At 50.8% G+C, this 23,469-nt stretch overlaps 1 protein-coding gene across 1 annotated transcript; it reads right to left on the bottom strand.

Moving 5' to 3' along the window:
- Nucleotides 1-216: 216 nt before the first annotated feature.
- Nucleotides 217-17,930, bottom strand: LOC308236839 (carbonic anhydrase 2-like). Its single transcript, XM_080646950.1, has 7 exons — nucleotides 17,628-17,930; nucleotides 16,664-16,861; nucleotides 9,471-9,589; nucleotides 8,988-9,080; nucleotides 7,690-7,752; nucleotides 6,575-6,730; nucleotides 217-993 (listed from the first exon to the last, which is right to left on the bottom strand). Exons 1-7 carry the CDS (start codon nucleotides 17,659-17,661, stop codon nucleotides 874-876), a joined length of 783 nt encoding a protein of 260 aa, XP_080503076.1. The 5' UTR covers nucleotides 17,662-17,930; the 3' UTR covers nucleotides 217-873.
- Nucleotides 17,931-23,469: the final 5,539 nt, after the last annotated feature.

The following is a 23,469-nucleotide window of genomic DNA, read 5'->3' as shown; positions in this document are numbered from 1 at the left end:
GGAAAACCCTGCTGACACAGCGTAGGCTGAGAGGCCATTCATCCGCTCCCAGGGCAGCTGTGAATTCCGTCTGCTCCGCCTCCTCCCCGGCGCAAACGGGCAAGGACCTTCGGGTTCCTTCAGTCCCGAGTGAGCCGACATGGCTCACCCCACAATGAACCGATGGGAATTAAAACCGCACTCGTCCACTCCTCCAGCATAAAACACAGCGCCCCAAAGAGAAACCGGGTTTTATTAGAGGATATACCCAAAATACAACATTTATGAACAGAGGACATGTTTTCTGGGTGGAAATATACTGTGTCAGTTACAATGATACCAATTGTTACAGATCCTGCCTCCTGGACACTCTGCAGCGCAGAAGTCACTGAGTTACAGCAGAAGTCACAGGCAAGATGACTTTGCTACAAATAAATACGAACTTTAAAATTTCTCTTTTGTACAACATCTTGGAGTCAGAACATTGGTCCCATCTGGTTCACTCACACAGAACCCTGAGCTTTTTACCTGATTCACGCACAGGCTCAGCGCACCTCACGTGCAGATCTGAGCCACCTCTTCCTGTCTGTTACATCTCCGTGTGAGGCTCAGGCCACGGCCACGCACTGCGACAGGCAGGTTCCTCTCGGATCCCTTTAATCACTTCTTACAGAAAGGCCACCACCCAGCAAAGCACCGCCCACTGCACTGCTGCCTCGCGGGACAGCAGCCGGCTCCTCCCACGGGAATAGTAAGCGCATTGGGGGGGGGGGGCGGGGGGGCAGGAAGGGTCTAGGGGGAGCCCAGCAGCCAGGGACGTGGAGCAGCGCTCTGATTCGCCTCGTGGGCCTGTGCTCCGCGCTGGGGCCTCGGATGCTGGGGACCGCGCCCGTCTCACTGGAAGGACGCCCTGACCTGGCGGCCGTGCAGGGGCTGCGGCGGGCGCCAGTTGTCCACCATGAATTCTTCCGGCTCCCCTTCCTTGTTGAAGTTAAGCTTGCGGAATGCCTTGATCTAAAGGACACAAAGAAGATTAAAAATGAAAAAGAAACGTTTCACGGTGGTGCTGAGGCATGTGCTGGGTCACATCTGAAATGGGCTCCCCTATGTTCACAGCAGCAGGTATCCATGTTCACATCTCACGGGACCCCAAGATAACCACAGAGTGCACACGCATGCTTGCACAGACAGATCCCTTTCCATGACACACGCTGGGAAGTGCTGCTGTTGCCGGGGAGGACATTTTCCGTCCTTTCTGCGTTCCTTCTGACTTTATACCTCTGAGGTGTAACATAGCAACAATCCTAACTGAAAATTAAAGTTCTGCTTCTGCCTAGGGAGGGTAAACCACAGCACCTGTGCGGTTAGGTGGGGTCCAGGGTCGGCCAGCCCAGAGCCGAGAGGCAGGCCGGCGTCTCTGCTTAAAGCGCAGGACACCCGAGGGCTGTGCCGAGTGGGAGCCCAGTCCTTGTCTTGGTGGATCTTTGTATTTTTATTTTATTTTATTATTTATTTGTTTATTTACTTTTGGTTAATCCTCACCCAAGGATATTTTTCCATTGATTTTTAGGTAGAGTGGAAAAGAGAGGGAAAGACAGAGAACATCGATATGAGAGAAACACATCGATTGGTTGCCTCCTGCACGAGCCCTGACCAGGGCCTGGGCCAGGGAGGAGCCTGCACTTGCCCTTGACTGTTGTGGAGCGAACACGACAACATTTGGAAGCCCCCGCGAGATAACCAGCCTTTGCCTGGTCCTGTGACCGGAACCCACCGGGGTCCCTGGACTCTCTGACCCAGGGGGAGATCTCTGAGAGACGTTCCTCAGCCCCGGGACTGGTAGAGGTCAGAGACCCCACCTGCTAAATTTCCTGATTGACTCTGATTGCAGCTGCCTGGACCTGGTTCTTACCGGTAAGAAACTTATTTCTGGTTCTGTGGGCGCCCATCTAGTGTCTCTGGAAGGCTGGACGCAGTGCTACTTCCGAGACCAGATCCGGGCGCACGACTGTGCCCGGCGATCCTCAGTCGGTTGTCATTGTCTGTTATTCTGTGTTATTGTGGTCTAATGTCTCTATCATTAGAACGGGTCAGTCTGCTTCACGTTCTTCTGTCTGTACTCCCCTGCAATGTGTTTTGAAAAATTTTCAGGAATTCAAGTGGCGAGCGGATGACTACGGAGCCTCCGTTAACGCTTTTGATTTACAGAAATTTTGTGAGTGGGACAGGAACGGGGAAGTGCTGGCGCAGGAGCGCCGCCGCGTAAGTCAAAAACTCAGACTGTCTGGTGTATAAATGTAAGTGTGAGAGTCTGTGTGAAGTGAAAGCTACTTTGTGCCATCTGGCTGAACACATGAGAGTATTTGTTATCTCTTTCTGTTGTTTAATTTGTTTAAAGACAGTGCACATCCCTGCTTTAGAGGGAAGACAGTAGAGAACTTTTAATTGCTTTTCCTTGATTTATAATTTTGCTGTGTTAGTTTAAAATTTTGGAATTCTAGGGTTAATTTAAAGGTATAAAATTTGTGAAGGTTGCCAATCCAGAGAAGTTTAAACAAAGGCTTGTTGGGTTAAGATTAGTCATAATTAACTGCTTTGTAGGCTTTTTCAGGCCTGCTAGCAAACAGAATCATGTGGTCCCGAGAACTTCGACCTGCCTGCCCTTCCTGATAGATTTACAGTGGGTCTCTGGGGGAGAAAGAGAGCAGAAAACTGCTCTGGAGCAGGTGTGAGAAAGGGTAGAGGTGGTGGAATTCACTCTCAGCCTGCTGAGATAGAGAAGCCCTAGGCTGGGGGACAGGGGATGGTTGGAGATATCAGAAGTGGTGAAGGTTGAGATCCTCTGGGACCTTGGAGTAAAGAAGGAAAATCTGGGAGGGAGAGCAGCTGTTCCTTAAGTGTAAAAAGCCTGGTTATACAGGATCTCAGACTGCTTGCCTTATGTCCCCTGCTAAGGACAGAGCAAATGGTTAATGCAGAAAAGGTGGGGGGGCATCAGCAGGGAGAGCAGGCAGGGATAGGTTTTTGTTGATTTTACTGGCTACAACCCTCTCTGCTGGCGTCCTTGGTTTCTTACTTATCTTAACTATGCTAGACTCAAGGCTTTCTGCAAAACACAGTGGATCTTCCTCTGCCCCGTTTTCTTCTCTTTAACCCTTCCAATACACATAAAGAAAATATCATTGTCCGAGCCTGGCAGGGAGGGGTTACTGGGTACTTCTTGGGCGGTGGTGGAATATTCAGAAAAGGAACTTTAAGATATAATATCTTTAATGTTACAACTAGTTTGTTTTAAAAATCTCTCTCAAAAGGAAATATTTTTACTTGTTCTTAGTTTTATCACAGAAGGTCTAAGTCATAAATGTTAATCTAAGAAATTCTGGCTGTTTACTTTTTAGGAATCATTAAAGGATTGAGGTTTCAAAGAATAAGGAATACTGAGTAGAAGGTCTGAGGCATGGTTATGCATTTTTAAAGGACATAGAAAGAAGGTATGAAGGCTAATTTAGAAGTGTAAAATTTATAAAGGTTGTGTATGTAATAAGAAGGAGAAGAGAAATGTTGAAAAGAAATCAAATAATACAGGACAGTAAGCCAGGAAGAGTAAATAATTTGCATTTTGCCTCCCTAAACAGAGGGTAAATAGCTTATGCCAAAGTACTTAGGGAGGGGCTGATAAAAGAAATCTAACAGTTACTGTTTGTTATAATACATTCAGAAGATATTACTTTGGAAAGTCCATAAAAAGGACTAGCAAGGAAAATTCTATCTTAAAGCAGGTCAGTATATTTTTCTCCTTATACAATTCCTCCGAAATTTGGCAAAACTTAATAAATAAATCATGGCAATACATTTCTTTGCATAAATTCAATAAGACCAGTTTCCAGTAGTGGTTTTATTAACCAGAAACTTTGACTGGAGTATCATGTTTTAAAGAGCCCTGCCTGAACTCTGAAGACTTGAAGCCAATAAGAGTGCCATGGAGAAAGCCTGGTATCCTGCTTGGTAACCCTGAAAATAGCTGGTGGTGGAGCATCAGGCCCATGCCCTACCATCACTGGCAGTTGGTCAGAGTAGAAGGGGAGCAATAAGGGCGCCTCTGCATCCCTGCAGGACCCCCACACACTCTGAGCCGCGACAAGTAGGAGGGCTGAGATGGGCCTTGAAGCCTAGGGCATGGGCCCGGGTAGAGCCACTACAGGTGAGGACTTCACCTAACTCAGCAGATACTTCAGGCAGGCCTGACGGCAGCTGGATGGCTTGGCTTCCTGGCCCTACGGGGCACATTAAGATTCAATCATGAAATTCCAGCAAAGTTAGTCAGTTACCATTCTTGTTATGTTTATGCAAACAATCAGGCCAAATTAAATACAATAGATAAATTAGTCTTGATTTGGCTCTTTTGATAAACATGGGGGTAATTTTAAGAAGAAAAATTCTATTTCAATAGAAGTTATTAAAACCGAAAGGTTTTCTTTTCCTTCCACCAGACCATTTGTTACAGTTTGTCTCCGCCAGGTCACAAGCCCACCTCCTTCTGTGCCCAGGCCTCATTGTCCCTCTGACAGACAGCAAGGATCTCTTGGCTCTGAGAGAAACCTCTGACCCGCCTCAGCAGGAAGTAGCTAGAAGAGCCCACCGATGTCCATTTTCCCTAAAAGAATTCAGAGCCAGGATCCTTGAGGTAATATATTAGGCAGTTAGGCAGATATGAGCAGAGCAAGGACGATGGGCCAACTAGCACTACCAGATGTAATTAAGTCTTTCCATTTCTACCTATGTTCGACAAGGGGACTCCCCAGAAGCAAGAGGGAACGAGCCTTCAGATGAAGCAGCCCAGGAGGCTGCCCTAAAACCAGTGGGGCCTCTACAGATTCTAGTGACTCTTCCAAACCCTGAGCTACCCACCTCACCAGCTTACATGGAAACCCAATCTAGAAAAGCTGAAATCCATAACCAATCTTTACTCAAGTTCTTACAGGCTTTACAGTCCACCCAGAAAGCTGATCCGGTCCATCCTTCCACCCTGGTGACTGTTTGGATAAAGAAATTTGCCACACAAGGACTGACTCCTACCTGGAAAGGACCACCCCCACAGTAGTCAAGGTTGACAAGATCCCGATATGGCTTCATCACACCTGGCTTAAGACAGCTCAGGCAAAATAGAGAGTCCAGGACTCTTCGGACCCTCTACAGATTAGTCCTGGCCCTCATTCCGGGCCCTTATCTTTTAAACAGGCCCACTGACTTTATTCAGCAGAGAATTAATTCTATCAAGCTTATAGTCCTCATAGGTCAATATAACTCCCTCGCCAACAATAACCCAAAAGAGTCAATGATTTGACTCATGTACATAAAACCAGTGGGGAATGTTAGAGAGTGGGAATTTCTGAGCATGCTTACTACTCCCATTCCAGAGAGGCCGTGGACTGTGCCCCAGATAGAGTTGTCAGTGCTGACACCAGGCCAGGCCTTGAGATGCGGTCTCACGGCCCCTTCCCAGCACGTAGGCCTTCTTTCATAGAACACTGTCAGCTTTCTGAAGAACAGGATGACCCTGTGAATAACATGGTCGTCAATGGCATGATCCTGACATTACTTGGGAAAAACTGTTTTGTCCTTGGGTTACTTGCTCTGCAAAAACAGGATGTGGTTAATGTGCTTAAAAGTGGTCCTGCACAAAGGGTCGGGGCTGCTCTCTGGACTCCCTGCGTGGAGAAAGGCAGAGCCGTTGCTGGCTGGCCGGCCGCCCAGCCGGCTCTTAAAGGCTCCCTAAATTTTAATTTGGTCTGGACTCCAGTGGTCGTTCACCCGTGTTCGCTCCACAACATTGACCAGAATCAAACCCGAGACCTTTTGGTTCACAGGCTGATGCTCTGTCCACTGAGCCAAACTGGCTAGGGTGAATCTTTTATCTTTTAAGCAGGAAGAGAGAGAAACATCGGTAAGGAGAGAGAATCATCGATTGGCTGCCTCCTGCACACCCCACACTGGGGATCGAGACTTGATCTGAACTAATGAAGGAGGTCAGCGGCCACCAGTCAACAGCCTGAGCTATCTGGTTCTGTAATAGTCCTACAGCCACCCCGACAAGGTCAACTTTGATTGAAGTTGATGGCGGTGACCTGCCCTGTCCCTGCCCCGCTGGGACTGCAAGGCGTTAATCACCTGCCCGCACGGACCGCACTGCACCCAACGCACGGGGAGGGGTCTGTCTCGGCCGCCGGCCACACTGGCCGCGTGGACTGAGTTTAATAGTTTCTGCAAGGCCCGCTCGCCTTCAGAAGTCAGGGAGCTGAGGAGCATCCTGACGCCGTGTAACCTTGGGCATGACGTGTCATTGCGCAGGGCTTTGCTTTCTCAGCGTTCACAGAAAAAGCACCCATTCGGTGACAGGCACCTTGCCCACCGCATCCTCCGTCTGTCCATGTTTATAGCCTAAGGTTATGGTTAATAACGAGCAATGTTTATTGCGTGTTATTTGCTCAGCTCTGCACACACTGCTCCGTGGCCAGAACACCAGGAGGAGGACACCAGGTCAGCTGACTCCACAGCTCCCGCACCCGGCCCGCCCGCCCGCTGTCGGGAATCCCACCTGCTCGCTGCTCAGGCTGATGGGCTCCCGAAGCACGATCCAGGTCACGCACTCCAGCAGCGGCGGCGTGGTCAGCGAGCCGGGGTAGGTCCAGTAGTCCCAGCTCCCGGGAAGGAGACTGCATGGGTCGAAGTCAGTGAAGTCGGCGCTCTTACCCTGGCACAAGGCGACACTCAGGTTAGAGCCTCATGGTCGGGGGAGGCATACATAACAGCCACAACGCTGCGTTTTTAAAGAGAGGTCCACGCCCCAGAAAACAGAATAAAAGGCGCATAACCGAGACGTCTGCCCGAAACACAGTCATGAGCAGGAGAACCTGACTCCTCTCAGCCTGGTGCCCTCACAAATGGCCAGTTTCATTCTGTTTGTGGCTGAGTCATCGTTCCTTCTGCATCACATGCCCTTTATCCGTTCACTAGGCCGCCCCCGTCCTGGCTGCCGTGAATGATGCTGTGATGAGCGTGGGGAATTTCAGGCAATGGGGCAGAAGGTTGGGGTGCAGGTGTCTTTTTGAGTTAGTGCTTTCAGATCAGTTTATTCAGGAGTCAAGGGCATCAAGCTAGAGGTGGGGGGTGAGCATTTCAGAAGTCAGAGGCTGCTGTGAGGATGAGCTTTATGGAGCCAGGGCTGCCACGGGCGATTGCCGTATTTAATTTACCCCGATGCCCACTGACCTCAACGCAGCTGTGCTGTAGGAAGGATTTAAACATGGGATGAATCAATTCAAGGAGGCCACAGAACAGAAACCTCCATGAGGCGGGGCCCTATTCACGATGTTCGCCATGGTATGAAGTGGCTGGCACATGGCAGGTCCTCAGGAAATCCCTGCCAGTGGGGTGAGTGACTAGCTGACCAGGCGACCTTTCGGCCTCCTCCCCGGCATGAGCCCCTGACGCGCACATGGACGCGTGGATGGGGACTCAAGATTACATGTAAACACAAGTCTAACTTGGACGGGCATCAGGATCAACTTTTGGATTAAAAGAGTTAAATATGTAAGCAACATTTTACCTCTATTAATTGCTCTTCCAAACACCCCTTGTCAAGCCAAAACTATTCCATTTGAACAAAAGCATTTCCCCAAGCCTGTGGGGGTGGCGGGTCATTCACGGTACCTTTGTTTTAATGGAGCCCAGCGCGTCGATGACCTTCTGGAGGCCTGGCTTAGCATCGCCGACCTAGAGAGAGACACAGGACAAGTTGCTGGATGACAGGGGCACCACACCTGTTGGATCTGAGCAGTTCTATCATAAAATTTCCCTAAAGTGTAAACCCAAAGCCTGCACTTGCTACCTGGCCCCACCAGACCTCCCCACGAACGCTGGCCACGGCCCCGCAGCCCGAGGCGAGCTCCACAGTCTCTCCAGGGCAGCAGCGCTCTCCAGCTCAGAAGGAAGGACACTGGCCCCTGCTCGCCTGCACCTCCTCGCAGGCCTTCGCCGCCTGTCCGCCCTTGCTTTTAACACTCTCCCCCGGCTCTCCTGCCCTCCTGCCTCCCCACCCCCTCGGCCCTGTGTTCCTTTCATCATTTAACCAGCGTCTGTCCACGCCTCTCGTGCTCTCCTTGGATGGTTTCACAGACACAGTCCAGCATGACTCACCAGCCCAGGGACTCCGCTGGCTTTCAACTGTCTGGATGGCAGCTCAACCTCTGCCCCGTTGCCTGAAATTCCCCACTATGGAGCCCCGTCCTTTAGCTCTGCAGAGCCTGCCCTTCCTTCAGCATTTGGGGGTTCCAATAAGTCCCCTGGTGTGCCTCTGTGGGGTGCAGATTGTTTGCAGCTAAAGTCAAGCTAGCAAACTTCTACCCCTCCTCCCCACTTTAACTGCTTAGAAGAATTTGCGTTAGAGGCTGTGCTCAGAAGAGGTGATCAGAGATAACTTCTTTGTCAGAGCTGTAGGGCAGGGAAAACTACTGATTAGAGGGCTGCTCTTCTTACCTCCTGCAGTGACCTGCTGGGGCCCCAGGCTCCTGCCCCTCTCCCCTCCCCCCCCTCCCGCCCCAGCCCTAGCTCGGATGCCTCCCAGCCCAGGTTCCCTCTCCTGCACAAGGTCTCCGACTCCCCTGTTTGCGGGGCTCCCACACAGACGTCTACTCCACTGGGTGACTTCCTCTGCCTCCTGTCTATGGGGCTGCTGGGCCGGCCAGGAGAGCCTGAGGGCAGAGGAGAGTGTGTCCTCCCCACAGCCGTCTGTCACGGAACAGCACTGTCCGGCTGCAGGTGAGGAACGAGTGCCTGCGGGCACCTCTCCCAGGGCACATCTTCACATCCACCTGACGCAGCACCAACGCCTCGCAGTCCTCCTTGGTCCCATCTCCACCCAGGCTCTCTGGAGAATGCCCCGTTGGCTAGAAGTGTCCTGTCTGGCTCACCTTCTTGAAAACGGGGGAAGACCTGGGCCGTCCACTAACCTTCAGAAAAACACCCAGAACAGCCAGCCCATCGGGCTGTTGGACGGCCGTCTTGAAGTCCTTGTACTTGGTGTTCCAGTGAACCAGGTGCAGCTGCGGCGGGAGACAGCACACCGTGAGGAGGACGGAGCAGGGACCCAGGCCCCTCCCCACACCGTGGTCTCTGGGCATTTTAAAGGCAAACCTTTCCTTCATTTTGATTCTATTTAAACTGTTGGGCATACTAGCAAGTGGTTTCATCAACAGCAAGAGTTGCCTACTCTGGGGAAGACGCAAATTCCGTTTCTAGGGTTGTGTGAAAACAGGGCCCTCCCACCTGAACCATCCGCTCCGCCAGCGCTGTCCTTGGGGAGGCGATAAACAAGTGAGGCCTTTTGTTTAAAAAGTGGCTCCCCTGTTTAAGCTGAATCCACAAAGTTAAGCTTTTGAAATTAATGCTAAGTATCACTGTGTTTTTCCCAGAAGAAAGCAAGCACAGGTCACCTCTGCAGCGTATTTCTTCTGATCCACTGTGTGCTCCGAGCCCTGCCCATCGGACGAGCCCCAGTGGAAGTGGAACTGAACCAGTCGGTAGGTGTCGACGAGGGGTCCTCCCTTCAGCACTGAAATGTAGAAATACACGTGCATACTCACACATGTGCTATGAAACGCACATTATAAATGTTCCATTTGAATCCCATTGCATAGGACTGCATATCTGCCCCACAGCAACATTTTCACTCTGAAAATTCAGCCGGGGCTCAGGTGTGGCCCACTGTGCGGAACGGAATGCGCTGTGGCTGTTCCTCACACGTGTTGCCTAAAGGACGCTGCTTTCCCATCTGTCTTCTGAGCACAATGGCACTTCTCTTCTGGGTCTGCTTTGGGGTCATAAGGTCAGGGCAGAGAGGAGAAATATTAAGGACGCTATCGACTCCTCTGTGAGTCACATAGGAAGTTCGTTCCAGGCATTGCTGGCCAGCGCAGGCCTCCAGCACATTCGCACAAAAAACCTCTCTGGCCGAGACTGTCCCTAGGCGACTCAGCTAACCTGTCAGAACAGTCCTACAAGCCAGAATTTCTGAAATATCAGCATTCTTGATCTCAATGCTATAAAATCCTATTTTCCTCACACTGGCTTTACAAATTCTTTAGTAGCAGTGACCATCCAAATCCAAAAGCTACTGACTAGCTTTGTTTCTTTAAATTTTTTATTTAACCTCTCTGACCTTAACTTCTTCATCTGTAAAATGGGTACATTCAATTGTTTACTCCACTAGGTACTGATCACATACTATATGCAGTACTAACTCCAAGAACTTCAAATTCTAACTTGAATAACTATCTCATGATTCTACTATTCTGGTATTAATTACAGAAAAATCAGTCCTAGAAATCACGGTGTTAGACCACAATGTATCTGTAACTAGTTGTGTCTTAAGAGAGGATTAAAATAGTAAGAGGTCACTGCTTCCGCATTCCCTCCAAAAACTTTTTACCTGACTTGTGTGTATCAATGGGATTTAACCAGTATATTTTAAAGCTTTTAAAATTAGTTTAGTTCTACTACTTCAACTTTAATTTTTCCAGAACTGGGATTAAACATCTGTTCCCATAAGTATACTTTGTTAGTCTTGGTTTATAATTCATAAAAGAATGAGCCCACACTTTGGCTTTGCAGACCAAAGGGACCAAGTCTGGGTGGACAGCAGTCCGTTGGCTTCCCTTGAGCTCAATGTGCGTACAAGGTAGCAGCACACACTCTGCTACGGGGAGAAGGTGAGCCGGCGGGAGGTTCGGGAGAGGCCTTTCTGTGGCTCCTGGGGGGCCTTGGCTGCGGCTCTGCTTTTCACGGGCAGGAGAAAGAAAGAATGAAAAATCCCATAAATCATAAATAGTGCTATGTTACAGAGCTGCTAAGAAACATGAATTTGTATGTTTTCTGATAAAACTCACATCTCTTAAAACTTAATAACAATTAATTGTGAAAGCTTTTTTTAACCTCATAAGTCTGAGAAAAGAATTAGCCTTATCACCCCAAATAGGCTTTTTCAAAAAGGAGATAATTCCTATTTTTCATAATTATATAACCTTAAAACAAAATACTTGTTTATGAAATAAATTGATGTTGGAATTAATTCCTTTATAACTTTTTAAAGCTACTAACTAACTGGCTGGCTGATCATAAAAACCATTTGTAACATCGTTAATTCTCCCAAGTGGGAAAATGAGTTAAGTAAAATCTGAGCTGACTGATCTCCCTCCGGGTGAAGAATCTTGTCAGAATCTTAAACTTTAAAGATCATGCAGCTTAGAGCTAGTTCCTACTCATTCCCTGGCGGACCTTAAGATTCCGTCCTCATTTACTTCTTACAGAGAACATTTAGAATCAGGCAAGAGTACATATGAGCGTTTATTAAACAGGGCTTCCTAATACTGAATAGGAAAAGTAAGTGAAGCTCTGGGCTCAATGATTAAACACATTCCGTGCTAATCTGTTATTACCGATACCTGTTTCCACTCCTATTAAAATAAAACTATGCTGCTACGTAAATTGTAAGCCTGTTGTAATTTTAAAAGATTATTATAGTTAATGTTTACTTGCTATTAAAAGCAGCATTTCTGGCCTTCTTCAATTAGTTGGTTATTTCTCAAAAATCCTTAACGTGAAGTCTAGTCAGTGAAGGCCCTCAAGAGCATTGTTATAATAATAGCTTGCCATGAGCTGTAATAAAGGCAGCACCTGTCTTTTTAACTGAGAAACAGCAAAGACAGCATGTGTTGGAAGATGGGAAGTGGATGCCTCTGGGTCTGCTTATTTACTTGCTTTACGTTGGCTGTCTCAGGTCACCATCTAATCTTCCCCCATTTAAAATGAAACCTGGTTTTCTACTGCAAAAATAAGGTTTAAAAATAGCAGAAGTTGTTTCTGTAAAAGGCAACGAGGCCCGTGGGGCAGCCGAGGCACGGCCTACTGCCTGGTGAAAACGTGCTCCACGGGGAAGGACAGACCCACACGGCGCCCATGTGGCCGAAGCCCTGATCCCCCCACAACCCCGCCTGGGTGCTGCGGCCTTTCACTGCTGTGACTGCCTCAGGGGGTCACAACACAACTACACACACACACTGCAGAGCAAGCACCAAGCATAGTCTAGAGACGAATCTGTCTTCCTGTACAGATTACGTGGGAAAATTATGTCTAATATAGGTTGTTTGTAGAAATTAAGACATTCACTCCAGTCATACTGAGATAAATCAGACCACCCATACAAATTAAAAACTGAAATTTTAACACTTTTGAATTTTTTCTTCCAAATCACATGAGCACTTAATATAAAATGCATCCAAATAACAAAGACCTCAGTGGAAGTCAATAATCTCTCTTAGATCCAAAATACAAATAAACTAACCTGATGATCTTTGGTTTGAAGTTAAAATTTAAGGAGTTTTCTATCAACAATGTGAAGAAATAAATCCCCTAACACAGCATTTCCAACAGGTGAGCCACGTGCTCCGTGAATAATCAGAAGACCACACTGCACCCCTGTGGCCTTCCTGGCGGCGGCGGCCAGGCCTCCCCACAAGAGGAGAGCAGACGTCCGGGCGGACCAGGGCGAAGAGCACGGCCCGCACCCCTGCTTCTGAGGAGCGAAATGGTAGGCTGCCCCTCGCTACAGCAGACACACGGAAATGGAAGAGAACAGTTTGTAGAGGCAGGTGGATGGCAACTGTCCAAGAATAAAAAAGAGACTCCAATATGTGCACACACAGGGCATGGCAGCCGCTGGACAGGAGCTGAGCGGGGGTAGAAGTTCACTTCTGTAACACACCCCGGACATGGCATGAGTGCTACTGAAGGTAGACTGACTTCTACAATATGGACTGCGAACTCGAACGCAGACACACACACGCACACACACACACACACACACGCACTTGCATGAACGTGATCGGTATGGTGTGCTGCCGTTTGGTAGGGCTGGGTTAGGGTCCTGCTTTGCAGGACAAGCCCTTCCATTGGTTGTGGTTGCTTCCTTCCGATCTAAGATTGTCTGTGGAAGGGAAGTTTATCAGCGTCAACAGCTAGTTCCTGAAAAGCAAGCAGGACCCAGAACATGCCCCAGAGCAGGTCTGCTCGCCCGGGGCCAGCACAGTCGGCTGCCTTCCTTCTTCTTTTTGAATTAATATAAACAGATACAAACATCCCAATTTCTCAAAAAACAAAACAAAAAAACACAGCACAGAAATAATGAGAGCTGTGTATGGATTAGCCCAATAATCCAGACATTGTTTTTCAATGATATTTGCCTCTAACTTTGCAATAAAGCAGGAGAGTTTTAAACTCATTAATAAAAGTTAATAAGTTAGCAGGAATTAGGAATTTTGACTGCTGTTCTTTTCTCTCAAATAGAGCTAGTAATAAAAGATCTCAAGCAGGGGGAGATATTTTTTAATAATTAAAAAACTCTAACAAGATTAACGATTTTTCATTAATTTAAGGTGGCTTGTTTTTAAAGGAATTTAGAAGATTGATGAGGGCTTTAACCCAAGCTTCCGGTCACAGCCCATTACCTCCACAGGCAAAGAGAATTCCTTGGGCTTAAACACAGCAATAAATTCTGCCGGCTCAGCTCCCAACTCCCATGTATTTCAGTTTGGAGATAAGATAGCATTTAGGATATATTTGAAATTCTGAACCTCTGAGAAGTGCTAAAAGACTGAAATCTCAGTGAGGGAGGGAAAAAGAAATAAATTTAAGGGTTTAAAGTATAAAATAAGTGGCAAAGGATATAAAAAATGTAAGCACCCTAACAATAACTCCTAACAAAAGGAGATGTTAAACTGTCGACTTAAAGAAATTGGGTGACCTGAAGGATGAATTATTCTGAGACTTACGTGGACAGAAAAGCGTAGTGTGCTGGAAACGGTGCGCGCTATGTTAACAGTGGTTATTTTTTGAAGGTTTCTATTCCCTTCTATTCTGAGGTCCCCAGGCAGTCACTCCGCAGCCGGGAGGCCAGCCTCTATCTCCTAACCTGAGAGTCCAGGATCTTGAAAAAAAGTCTAAGACTGTTCCCCTGCCTGGTACGATCACTTTGGTTCTGTTTTAATTCTGTAGGTGTGTTTTCCCTTAACATCAGTATTTAATACATTCTGCATTCTAGAAAAAAGAAAAAGCTTCCTTGTTTAACCAAAACAACTGAGGATGTTGCAGTGTTTGGACAAAGTTACAAAGGAGCCTTTCACGTGCGAAGAAAGCAGGTCTTTCTGCGCCCGCCTGTCCGGTTCCCGCGCCTCCCGGCCAGTGCCAGCAGGTGCTGTGCCCTCGCAGCCTCAGGCCTACCTCTTCCTGCGCCAGGAGCCCTCCAAGCCTTGGCCTGGGCCTCACCGAGACCCGGCCAGCTCAGCCCTCCCGTTTCCTCCACCCTGCGAGACTTCCTGACCCAGCCCGTCACTCCCATCTTTTCCCGAGGTGCCAGCCCCTGGCAGGCCCTCGGTGCTGCCTGCCCTTGCATCTCCTTGTGTTAGTGATGATTTTTAAAATGAGAACTAAGTGAAGCCCACGTGTCCCCACGGCGTGGATTTGAGCCCCTCCCTAAACTAAACCACCTGTGTTCTCGGTTCACAATCTAAACACGGCCCCCGCTTTAAAAATGCACGTGTGACCCACAGAGATGGAAAGCCAGGTGATCAGCCCCTGCCGGGGAGAAACCCACCAGGTGCATGGCAGGACGCACAGCTACCGCTTGGTGCACGGAAGAAACCACAGGACACCTTTAATATGATAAATGGGACCTGCAGATACAGTGACAAACAAGACGTGGAACCCCATCGAGTGCTGGCAGTAACCTTAGAGCTCAGCACACCCTTCCCCCTCAGGCGGACGCCACCCTCACTCCAGTTTCCCAGGTAAGAAAGCAAACCTCTGAGAGGCCAGGCTGCTGCCACCCAGGGCCACGGACCCCAGGCTAGGCTCACAGCGACCACCAAATGCTGACCCCCCTTCCCCAAGATACACGCCACTAACACAGTGCACGGTTCCATTTGTTTTCTCATTGTCCCAAGAAAGCCTGTAAGCATCCAGTCGGCACGTGGTTTATAGTGGATTCTTTGTGGCATCCAGGGAGGTCTGTAACTGGGATACCCATGGAAAACAATGATTTCATTGGCAACACTGAATGCACATTGTCTCTTTAAAAAAAAAGCTGACAGCTGCAGACTAAAGTAGCTGACTTCTTTTGTGTGTTTTTTTAAATAACCAAACATGAAGTGTTATAGCTCCTTTCTGTGTGTACAATAGCGCCAAGACCTTCGGCCTTGTCCTATTACCATCTCCACACAACGGAAAGAATTGTCTCCTTTACAACTTAACTCAGTCGCCGAGCCTTGCTGCTTGGAGTGGCGGGCATGCTGGGGAAGGTGATGCGGCAGAAACCCACAGAAGTGTCTCCAGGGGACACCGCCCCCCCGCCCCAACTCTAATCCTCAAAACCTAGGAACTCGTGACACTACACCGGAATGCCTGTGTGTCCATGTGTGCATGCGTGTGCGTGCGTGTGTGCTGGGTGAGGTGACCCAAGGCACAGGGTGAAAACACTTCTCAGATCATCTCTACATTACCCTCCATCAACCTGTCTTCCCAAATCACTATTTAGAAAGCCAAGTGTCAAGAAATGTTAAAATGGGGAAGGGGTAGGGAAGGACTTTTTCAAAACGGTGCTGCGTGCACTGGGTAAGTGCTGGGTGGACGGGGAAGGCCTCTGACGGCTCTGGTTACACTGACAGAGAGCTGCGGGCCAGCCCTGCACAGTTTTAGCGGCACCATCGAGCGTTCCTTCTCATTCGTCCCGGGGGGCCCCTCCACAGCACCCGCTGTGTGTTTGCAGCAGCGGTCACTGACCTTCAGAGGGCAGCGCTCGGGAAAATAGGGCAATAACATCACCCAGTGGGCAAAGAGGCAGGACTACGGCTGAATGGCGGGGGAGGGGGGCCTCTATTTTTAAACAAGGAGAAATACAGCATTCAACGAGCACCCTGAAAACAGCTCATTACAAACAAATGGTGGTAATTGGTTTTGTCAGTAATGGGCCAAGTATATCCACCAGCTCTAAACCATCTTCATCTGTGGAATGAATTTCTCAGTAGATACCACCTTTATCGCACCAGCCCAACACCCAGAAAATACTCCGAATTTTGTTTCCAAGAATTTGAGGGGGGGAGGGAGGTTGTAGGTTTTTATCCTCACCCAAGGACATGTTTCCATTGATTTTTAGAGAGAGAGGAATGGAGAGAAATATTGATGTGAGAGTGAAACTTAGAACTTAAAAGTTCTAATTTTTAAAACTATGTTTTTGTTGATTTCAGAGAGAGAGGAATGGAGAGGGAGAGAACAGACACTGTGAGAGAGAAACAGAACTTGAATGTTCCAATTTTGCGAAACATCACTGTTGGTCTTTCCTGCCAGGGACCTTGCCTCTTGGAATTTTCAGAGGCAGGTCCCAGGTTCTCAATGCCTGCAAGGGACCCGGGACTGTTTCCGGGAGGAGCAGCCCAGGTCACTTCCAAGTGATCGGCCGGCCCTTCTGAGCTGGCACCTGTGCCAGTCCCCAGCCTGCCTCTTCAGGGCTGAGAAGGGTCCCCCTTCACTGGGAAACAGCTTTTGGGTAAAAGGCACCAGTTATGCATTGATCACCGACCTGCTGTGTCCTGGGAGTCGTCAAACTCCACGTTGAAAGCGTGGCCATTGTTGAGGATCCGCTTGGACACCGCCTGCTTGTAGGACACAGTCAGGGGCTTCAGCGCAGGGTCGTGAATGGCCGCTTTGGTGTCAACGTTCACAGGGGACTGGCGGTTGCTCTTGGCAATGGGGAAGTCCTTGTGCCAGTGCTCGGGCCCTGGGTGGGAAGGGACGCGTGAGCCCCCATGTGGGGACAGGCACCCCACTCCCCAGGAAAGGGCAGTGATGCAGGTTCCCATTGGGCGGCACCACCAAGCTGAGCAATCTTTGGGAAAACACCCTGCCTCAGTTTCCCCTTTGTACTGTGGGTTAATAACGCCGTCGTCTCCCATAGGGACCGCCGGGAGAATGGGCATCCATGTGCGGGGAGCAGTTAGAGCCCACGGGAGCGCACACAGCTCCCAGCCATTGCATGTCCTCTGACTAACAACCCAGATCCATGGCGGGAAGCCAGCTCCTGGTGACCCCCTGACATTAGGGTCAGAGGTGAAGGGTGAACTCCGTTCAGGGCAAGGAATTCTACCTGCAGAGAAATGCCAGGGACAGGCCGTGCCTGTGCTGGTGCAGAAGCCTTAGCCACAGGTGGCGCTGAGGATGGGTGTGGGGGAGCGGGGTCCCTGATTTCTGCCACCAACACCTAACATTTCCCGTTACAACCTTTTCTCTCTTCTCCTGGGTCCAGGTAGGGGGGTGTCCGGGACCCAGGAGGGGCTGTCCTCCTGTCTCCCGCTGAGGGTAACCCCCCCTCCCCTTCGGCCTGTGCGCGCCAGACGCGGGGATTGGGGCAGCGGACAGGGCCGGGGCGGTGGGCACCCCGCGCATGGGGCCGGCGCTGAAGAGGGAGGCACCCCGCACAGGGGTCCTGGGCCGCGTGACCCGGCGCCCACGGCCGGGCAGGTGCAGAGCCGGCGGCGCGCACTCACCGTTGTGCGGGCCGTACCCCCAGTGGTGGGACATGGTGGCGGCGGGTCGGGCGGGGCAGGAGTTGGCGCGCGTCCAGCGGCGGCTGCTCGGGGCCGGCACGGTGTGTCCGCGGCCGCTCCTTCACCGGCTTTTATAGGCTCCCGCCAACTTGGTGCCTGGGGCGGCCGGGGCGGCCGGGGAGGGGCCGGCGGACCTGGCGGCGGGAGGTGAGGGCGGAGGTGCGGTCCGCCCGCAGCGGGGGCAGGCGGGGACAGCGCCCTCCAGGCTGCGCCCGCCGCGCGGGGAGGGTCTCCCGCGGCCGCGCCCGGGGACCTGGGCGGCACCGACTCCGCGCTCCGGGTGGCGCGGGGCGGCGGGGCGTCTGCGCGCACCCTCCCTCCGGGCGCGGAGTCCGGTGCGGCGCCCACGGTGTGGCCCCGGCCCCGCGCTTCCCTCCTGGCCCATTGTGACCGCATCCCCGGCCCCAGCCCGGCGGCGCCGCCCGCGCCGGGGTCTCAGCCCCGAAGGCCACCCGGAATTCCCGCCCAGGCCGGCGAGCTCGCTTGGGAGCCGGAGTCGTGACCTTGGGGCAAATGGGATGCGGTCGGCGGCTCCGTGCGGAGAGCCCGCGCCCCCCGCTGGCCGGCCGCGGAATGAGGCCGGGAGGCGCGGGAGAGGACGGACACCGCAGCCCAGCAGAGGCAGCGGGCAGGGTAAGGTTCCCACCGAAGCCCCAGCCCCTGCAGCGGCCGGCCAGCGCTGACCCCACACCCATCAAGCGCGAGGCCCCTTCCCTGAGTAACCGGCTTTTCAGACCTTGAAAAGTGTCCTGGTTTTCTCACGTGAACTAGCAGCACTTTCCTGTAAGTAGTTAAATCCACTGAGCTTTCAGGAGTAGCCGAGCATTGAAACATAGTTACCCAGTTTCCAGTTCAACCAGAACAGGAATGAAAAGATTAACTGGGACAATGACACTAAAAAGGGCAAATTAGGCATTTTCAACATCGTATGTTCCATGAAGCTGCCTCAAGTGGCACCAGCAAACACGGTTTGGTAAGAATGCAGCCCTGCTCTACCTGGTTCTCTGCGGGGCCAGTTCCCCCTCAGAGGACGTTGACAATGCCTGGGGACCTTTTGGTTGTCACATGAGGGGTGCTCCTGGCACCCAGGGGTGCTGCTCCACCTCTACCCTGCACAGGGCAGCCCTCCCACAAAAAGCATCCAGCCCCGAGTCCGGACACAAGGCCCCAAGGCCGGAGCCCTGTCCCCAGTGCCTGCTACAGAGGGTCTGAAAGCCGTGCCTGTGGGGGCACACGGCCCCCAGGCCGTGCTGTGCCCAGAACCTGCCCTCTCTCGTCTTGTTGGCGGGAGTGGGTAGAGAAGACCAAAGCTCTCCTGTGCACCGTGGGGTGACCGTCGCTTCACCTCACTGAGAGCACCTCCCGGGTGGGCTCTCTGCCCAGTGGTGACCCTGCTTAGTCAGGAGCAGCCTCACCCGTGAGGAAACATCTCTTTGCTCAGGAATCGCCACTGGGCAGGGGTTTACTTCCTTTTGAAACAGGAATGAATGAGCTTCCACGCAGGGGCATGTGGGCGCCCCAGTGTCTCCTCCTGATGAAGGACTAGAGCCAGGATTCGCCAGGGCAAAGCAGGGGGTCCTCCCCAGGTCTCCCTCTCTGCGTCCAGGGTCAGCGAGTCCCGCTTGATGGACGGGACGGTGGGGGAGACAGTGGACTGCGCCCGAGGGTGCTTACATTTTATTATCTATCTATATATCTATATCTATATCTCTACCTATATCTATATCCATATCCATATCCATATATACATATGAACACTGTGTGTCTATCATTTCTGTTTAAGTCCTGGTCATGCTCTAACACTGTGCCCTTGTGGTCTGCTCTGGCCACAGGCTGGACTCATTGCTGGCCGAGGGTGCAGGAGGCCGAGTCATGTCTTGCCAGGCACCTGTGCCCTGGCTGTGCTATCTGCCCCCCTTCCGCATGGCGCTGATATCACCGTTCACCACTACTTCGTGCCCAGCGTGCGGGCATGGTGCTCATGCCCGATAAGCCCTGGCCCCGCCGTGGCTGCCTGGTCTACGACTTCTCTGGGGTAGTGTCACCCCTTCCCATCCTCCTTCTCTTTAATATTTCTTGGCAGTTCTCTGGTTTTGTTTCATTTCTTTCATACTCTATACATAAACACCTTGAAAAACATGAAACTCTTTCAACAAGAAGGTGTGCGTCATTTGTGTATACTTCCGCAGTCACAGCGAACATGGAGCGCCTCCCCCGCTCAGAGCGCAGGCGCTTAGCGAGCTGCAGGCGTTCTTGACGCCCAGGCTGCGTGGTGACTCCTCTGGGGCCTCTGCCCTCCTGGGGCTCAATCAATGTTTCGGTCAATTAAGCTCACAGGACAGAGGCTGAGCATGCCTCACCATCATGACAACAGGCCCTCTGTTAGAACAAATTAAAAGGAAGAAATTAGACCTCTGATGAAATATTATTAAAATACTTGTTTAATAAAAATTATAATAGGCCGTTTAGATCATCAAGTTATGAGCTGACCCACAAAATGCCATTCCCACCACCACCACCTCCAACAACAACATATACCACCACCACCACCAGCATACCATCCCCACCACAACCACCACCACATCCCAACACCAGCACCACCAACAACACCACCACCACCAGCATACCATTCCCACCACCACCACCTCCAACAACATATACCACCACCACCACCAGCATACCATTCCTACCACAACCACCACCACCACCACCACATCCCACCACCAGCACCACCAACAACACCACCACCACCAGCATACCATTCCTACCACCACCACCAACACCACCACCAACATACCATTCCCACCACCACCACCAACACCACCAACAACATACCATTCCTACCACCACCACCAACACCACCACCACCAACATACCATTCCCACCACCACCACCAACACCACCACCACCAACATACCATTACCACCACCACCACCAACACCACCACCACCACCAACAACAACAACAACATACCATTACCACCACCACCACCACCACCACCACCACCACCACCACCCCGAGTTTGATTTCTGGTAAATTCACTGAGTGAAAGCTTTTCCCCCTAGGAAATTCTCAGCTATGAGTACACTCTAGGTAGTGATTACAAGAGCATGAGTACGTATGTGGAATGTAGCCTGTGTTGTCTGTGGAGGGTAGGAATTTACCTGAATGGACCACCTGGTTGGTTGGCATGGGACAGAATATGTCAGTGGGAAAGGCTTATTGAATTTTCAAAATTAGCCAACTTTGTGCATCTCTGGCCACAACAAACTGAGTTAGGAAGACTCATCCTTATAATGGGTGGGCAGTTACTGTGGCATCTTCACACAAAGCTCAGAACATGGAGCATGAAAGTCACAAGTGGGAAAATGGAGGTGAACGCGTGGAACTTCGAGTGCTAGACTTGACCTGCTGATTCCTGCCACTGCTCCAGTGTCACAGGCTCATTGCCAACCGGCCTCTTCAGTGTGCACAGAGAAGCAGGTGCTAAAGGAGATAAGTTTCTGGGTAGAAGATATGCTTTATAGCTCCTAAACATGCCTCTCCCAAACTAAGTGAAATGCATTTTTTAAATTTAAATTTGCAAAGGATAGGGTTTGACCCATATAAAGCTGCTTCCCTTTCCCATCCATAGTTTCTTTACAGAGAGGCCTTGGTGGTGGCAATAGAAACCCCTGCCCTCTTCCAAGAACTCCTGGGATGGGGACAGACCTCACACCAGCTCATAGTTGTACAGTGTAATTCAGTATTTTAGGATTCTCATTGCTTCACCCATCCATACCCACCCATCCACCCACCCACCCTTCCATCCATCCATCCATTCATCCATCCATCCACCCATCCACCCACCCTTCCATTCATCCATCCACCCACTCACCCTTCTATTCATCCATCCACCCACACACCCTTCCATTCATCCATCCACCCACACACCCTTCCATCCATCCATCCATTTACCCACCCACTCTTCCATTCATCGATCCATTCATCAAACCATCTACCCATCTACCCATCCACCCACCCTTCCATTCATCCATCCACCCACCCACCCTTCCATCCATCCATCCACCCACCCACCCACCTACCCTTTCATCCATCCACCCATCTACCCACCCACCCAGCCAGTCAGCCATTCATTCACCCAACCACCCTTCCATCCATCCACCCACCCTTCCATTCATCCACCCATATACCCACCCACCCTTCCTTCCATCCACTCATTCTTTCTTCCTTCTTTCCTTCCATTCTTCCCTCCTTCCACCCATCTGTCTGTCCATCTGCCCATTCCTCCATTCAACAAATACATTTTGAGCACTGACTAGGTTTCAGATGCTGTTAGGTACTGGGGCCTCAGTAGTATAACAAGACAGGTGGAGTTCTTCCTTTTCTATATCCTTCCGCCTCCCATTACTCATCACACACACTCACACACACACCAAGTTACATCACAGATGAGATTTAAATGTACTTAATGCTCCAAAAATTGGTTCCCAGTGCAAGAACCCACCCTACGTCTTCCCTGAAGAGCAGCCTCTTTATGGCTGTCTACCTGCACCTTCCTGCTTAGTTTTCAGTTCTTCCCCAGATGGCCCTGCTCTCTGCCTGCTCTGCTCGGCTCTGGTCTCCCTCCCTAGCCAAGCCCTCTCCGTGGGCCCCCAAACACCCACATGTCCCCACCCGCCTCAGGGCCTCCATTAGGCTGACTCCCCCCAGAAGCAGAGGTGGGAGTTCTAGGACCAGATTGCACAGTGAGTTCAAAGGCTGCCTTTCTAATGTACTTTCATGGGAGTTAAGTGTCCTTGGGGGGAAGAAGTCCCTTGATCACATGTGTTAGGAACCATTCAAATTTTAAATGAGTCAAGTGAGTATGACAGAAATTTATGGACATGTTGAAACAAAGAATATGCACATTTAATAGCCAAAATATTTCCCTTGAGCTCCCAGGCCCCTCCTCTACCCGGGGATGATTTAAATACAAGGGAGAATCCGATGCTGTTTACTGCAGAGTCGAGTCTTACTGGCTAAAATTAGCTCTCAAATCGCTGGGTTTTGTGCCGCTGCTCTGCACTCGGTCCCCGGTGACCTCGCTGTTAGACGCTCTCTCGCTCCTGCTGATTACCTGTGATTATCACCTGGTCAAGTTGTCAGGTGGCTGCCACTAGGCACCTTCAAATCCAAAGGGGTTCATTAGCTCCCAGTTCATCTCCTTGATCCTGGATTTCATGCCTCATCTCTTTCATTTCCTTTTGTGCAGTAAGATAGTCATCCCCAAATGTATACTGGCAGATGTGGGCGACTCACCCAGGGCTCTGACTCTGCAGTGTGCCCAGACAAGCCCAAACTAATTTCACGGTGGAGACCTTCTGTACTCACCATGAAGATGGCTTTCCCCTGTGTGCAGTCCCAAATCTCTGTCCGCTGACACTGAAAGGTCAGTGAAGCGGGGCACACCTCACCCACCTCTCTCCTTGTTTATTTTCTGGGTGTTTGCCCACAGTACCTGTTATCAGGGAAGGTGCCGAGCTGTGGAGCAGGGCCTTCCCCGGGAGAGTCCCCAGGCTCCCACCACGCCCCTAGCATTGTGCTGGTTTCTGGTGTGGCCACATTGTATGGGACAGAGGCCATTGGCTTGTTTCTAAATTCCATTTCCCCAGTACCAATTGCAGAGGGGGCCTGTTAGAGGGGTGTGCTGTGGCAATTCCTGTAGTATTATTCTAGTTGACTAGAAGTCAGGTGCATGAAAATTCATGCACTGGAGGGGGGATCCCTCAGCCTGGCCTGC

The sequence above is a fragment of the Plecotus auritus genome (assembly GCF_963455305.1).
Source record: "Plecotus auritus genome assembly, chromosome: 11".
Classification (NCBI taxonomy): domain Eukaryota; kingdom Metazoa; phylum Chordata; class Mammalia; order Chiroptera; family Vespertilionidae; genus Plecotus; species Plecotus auritus.
Note: the sequence above shows the minus strand (reverse complement) of the source record. Positions and strands in the feature narration are given on the sequence as shown.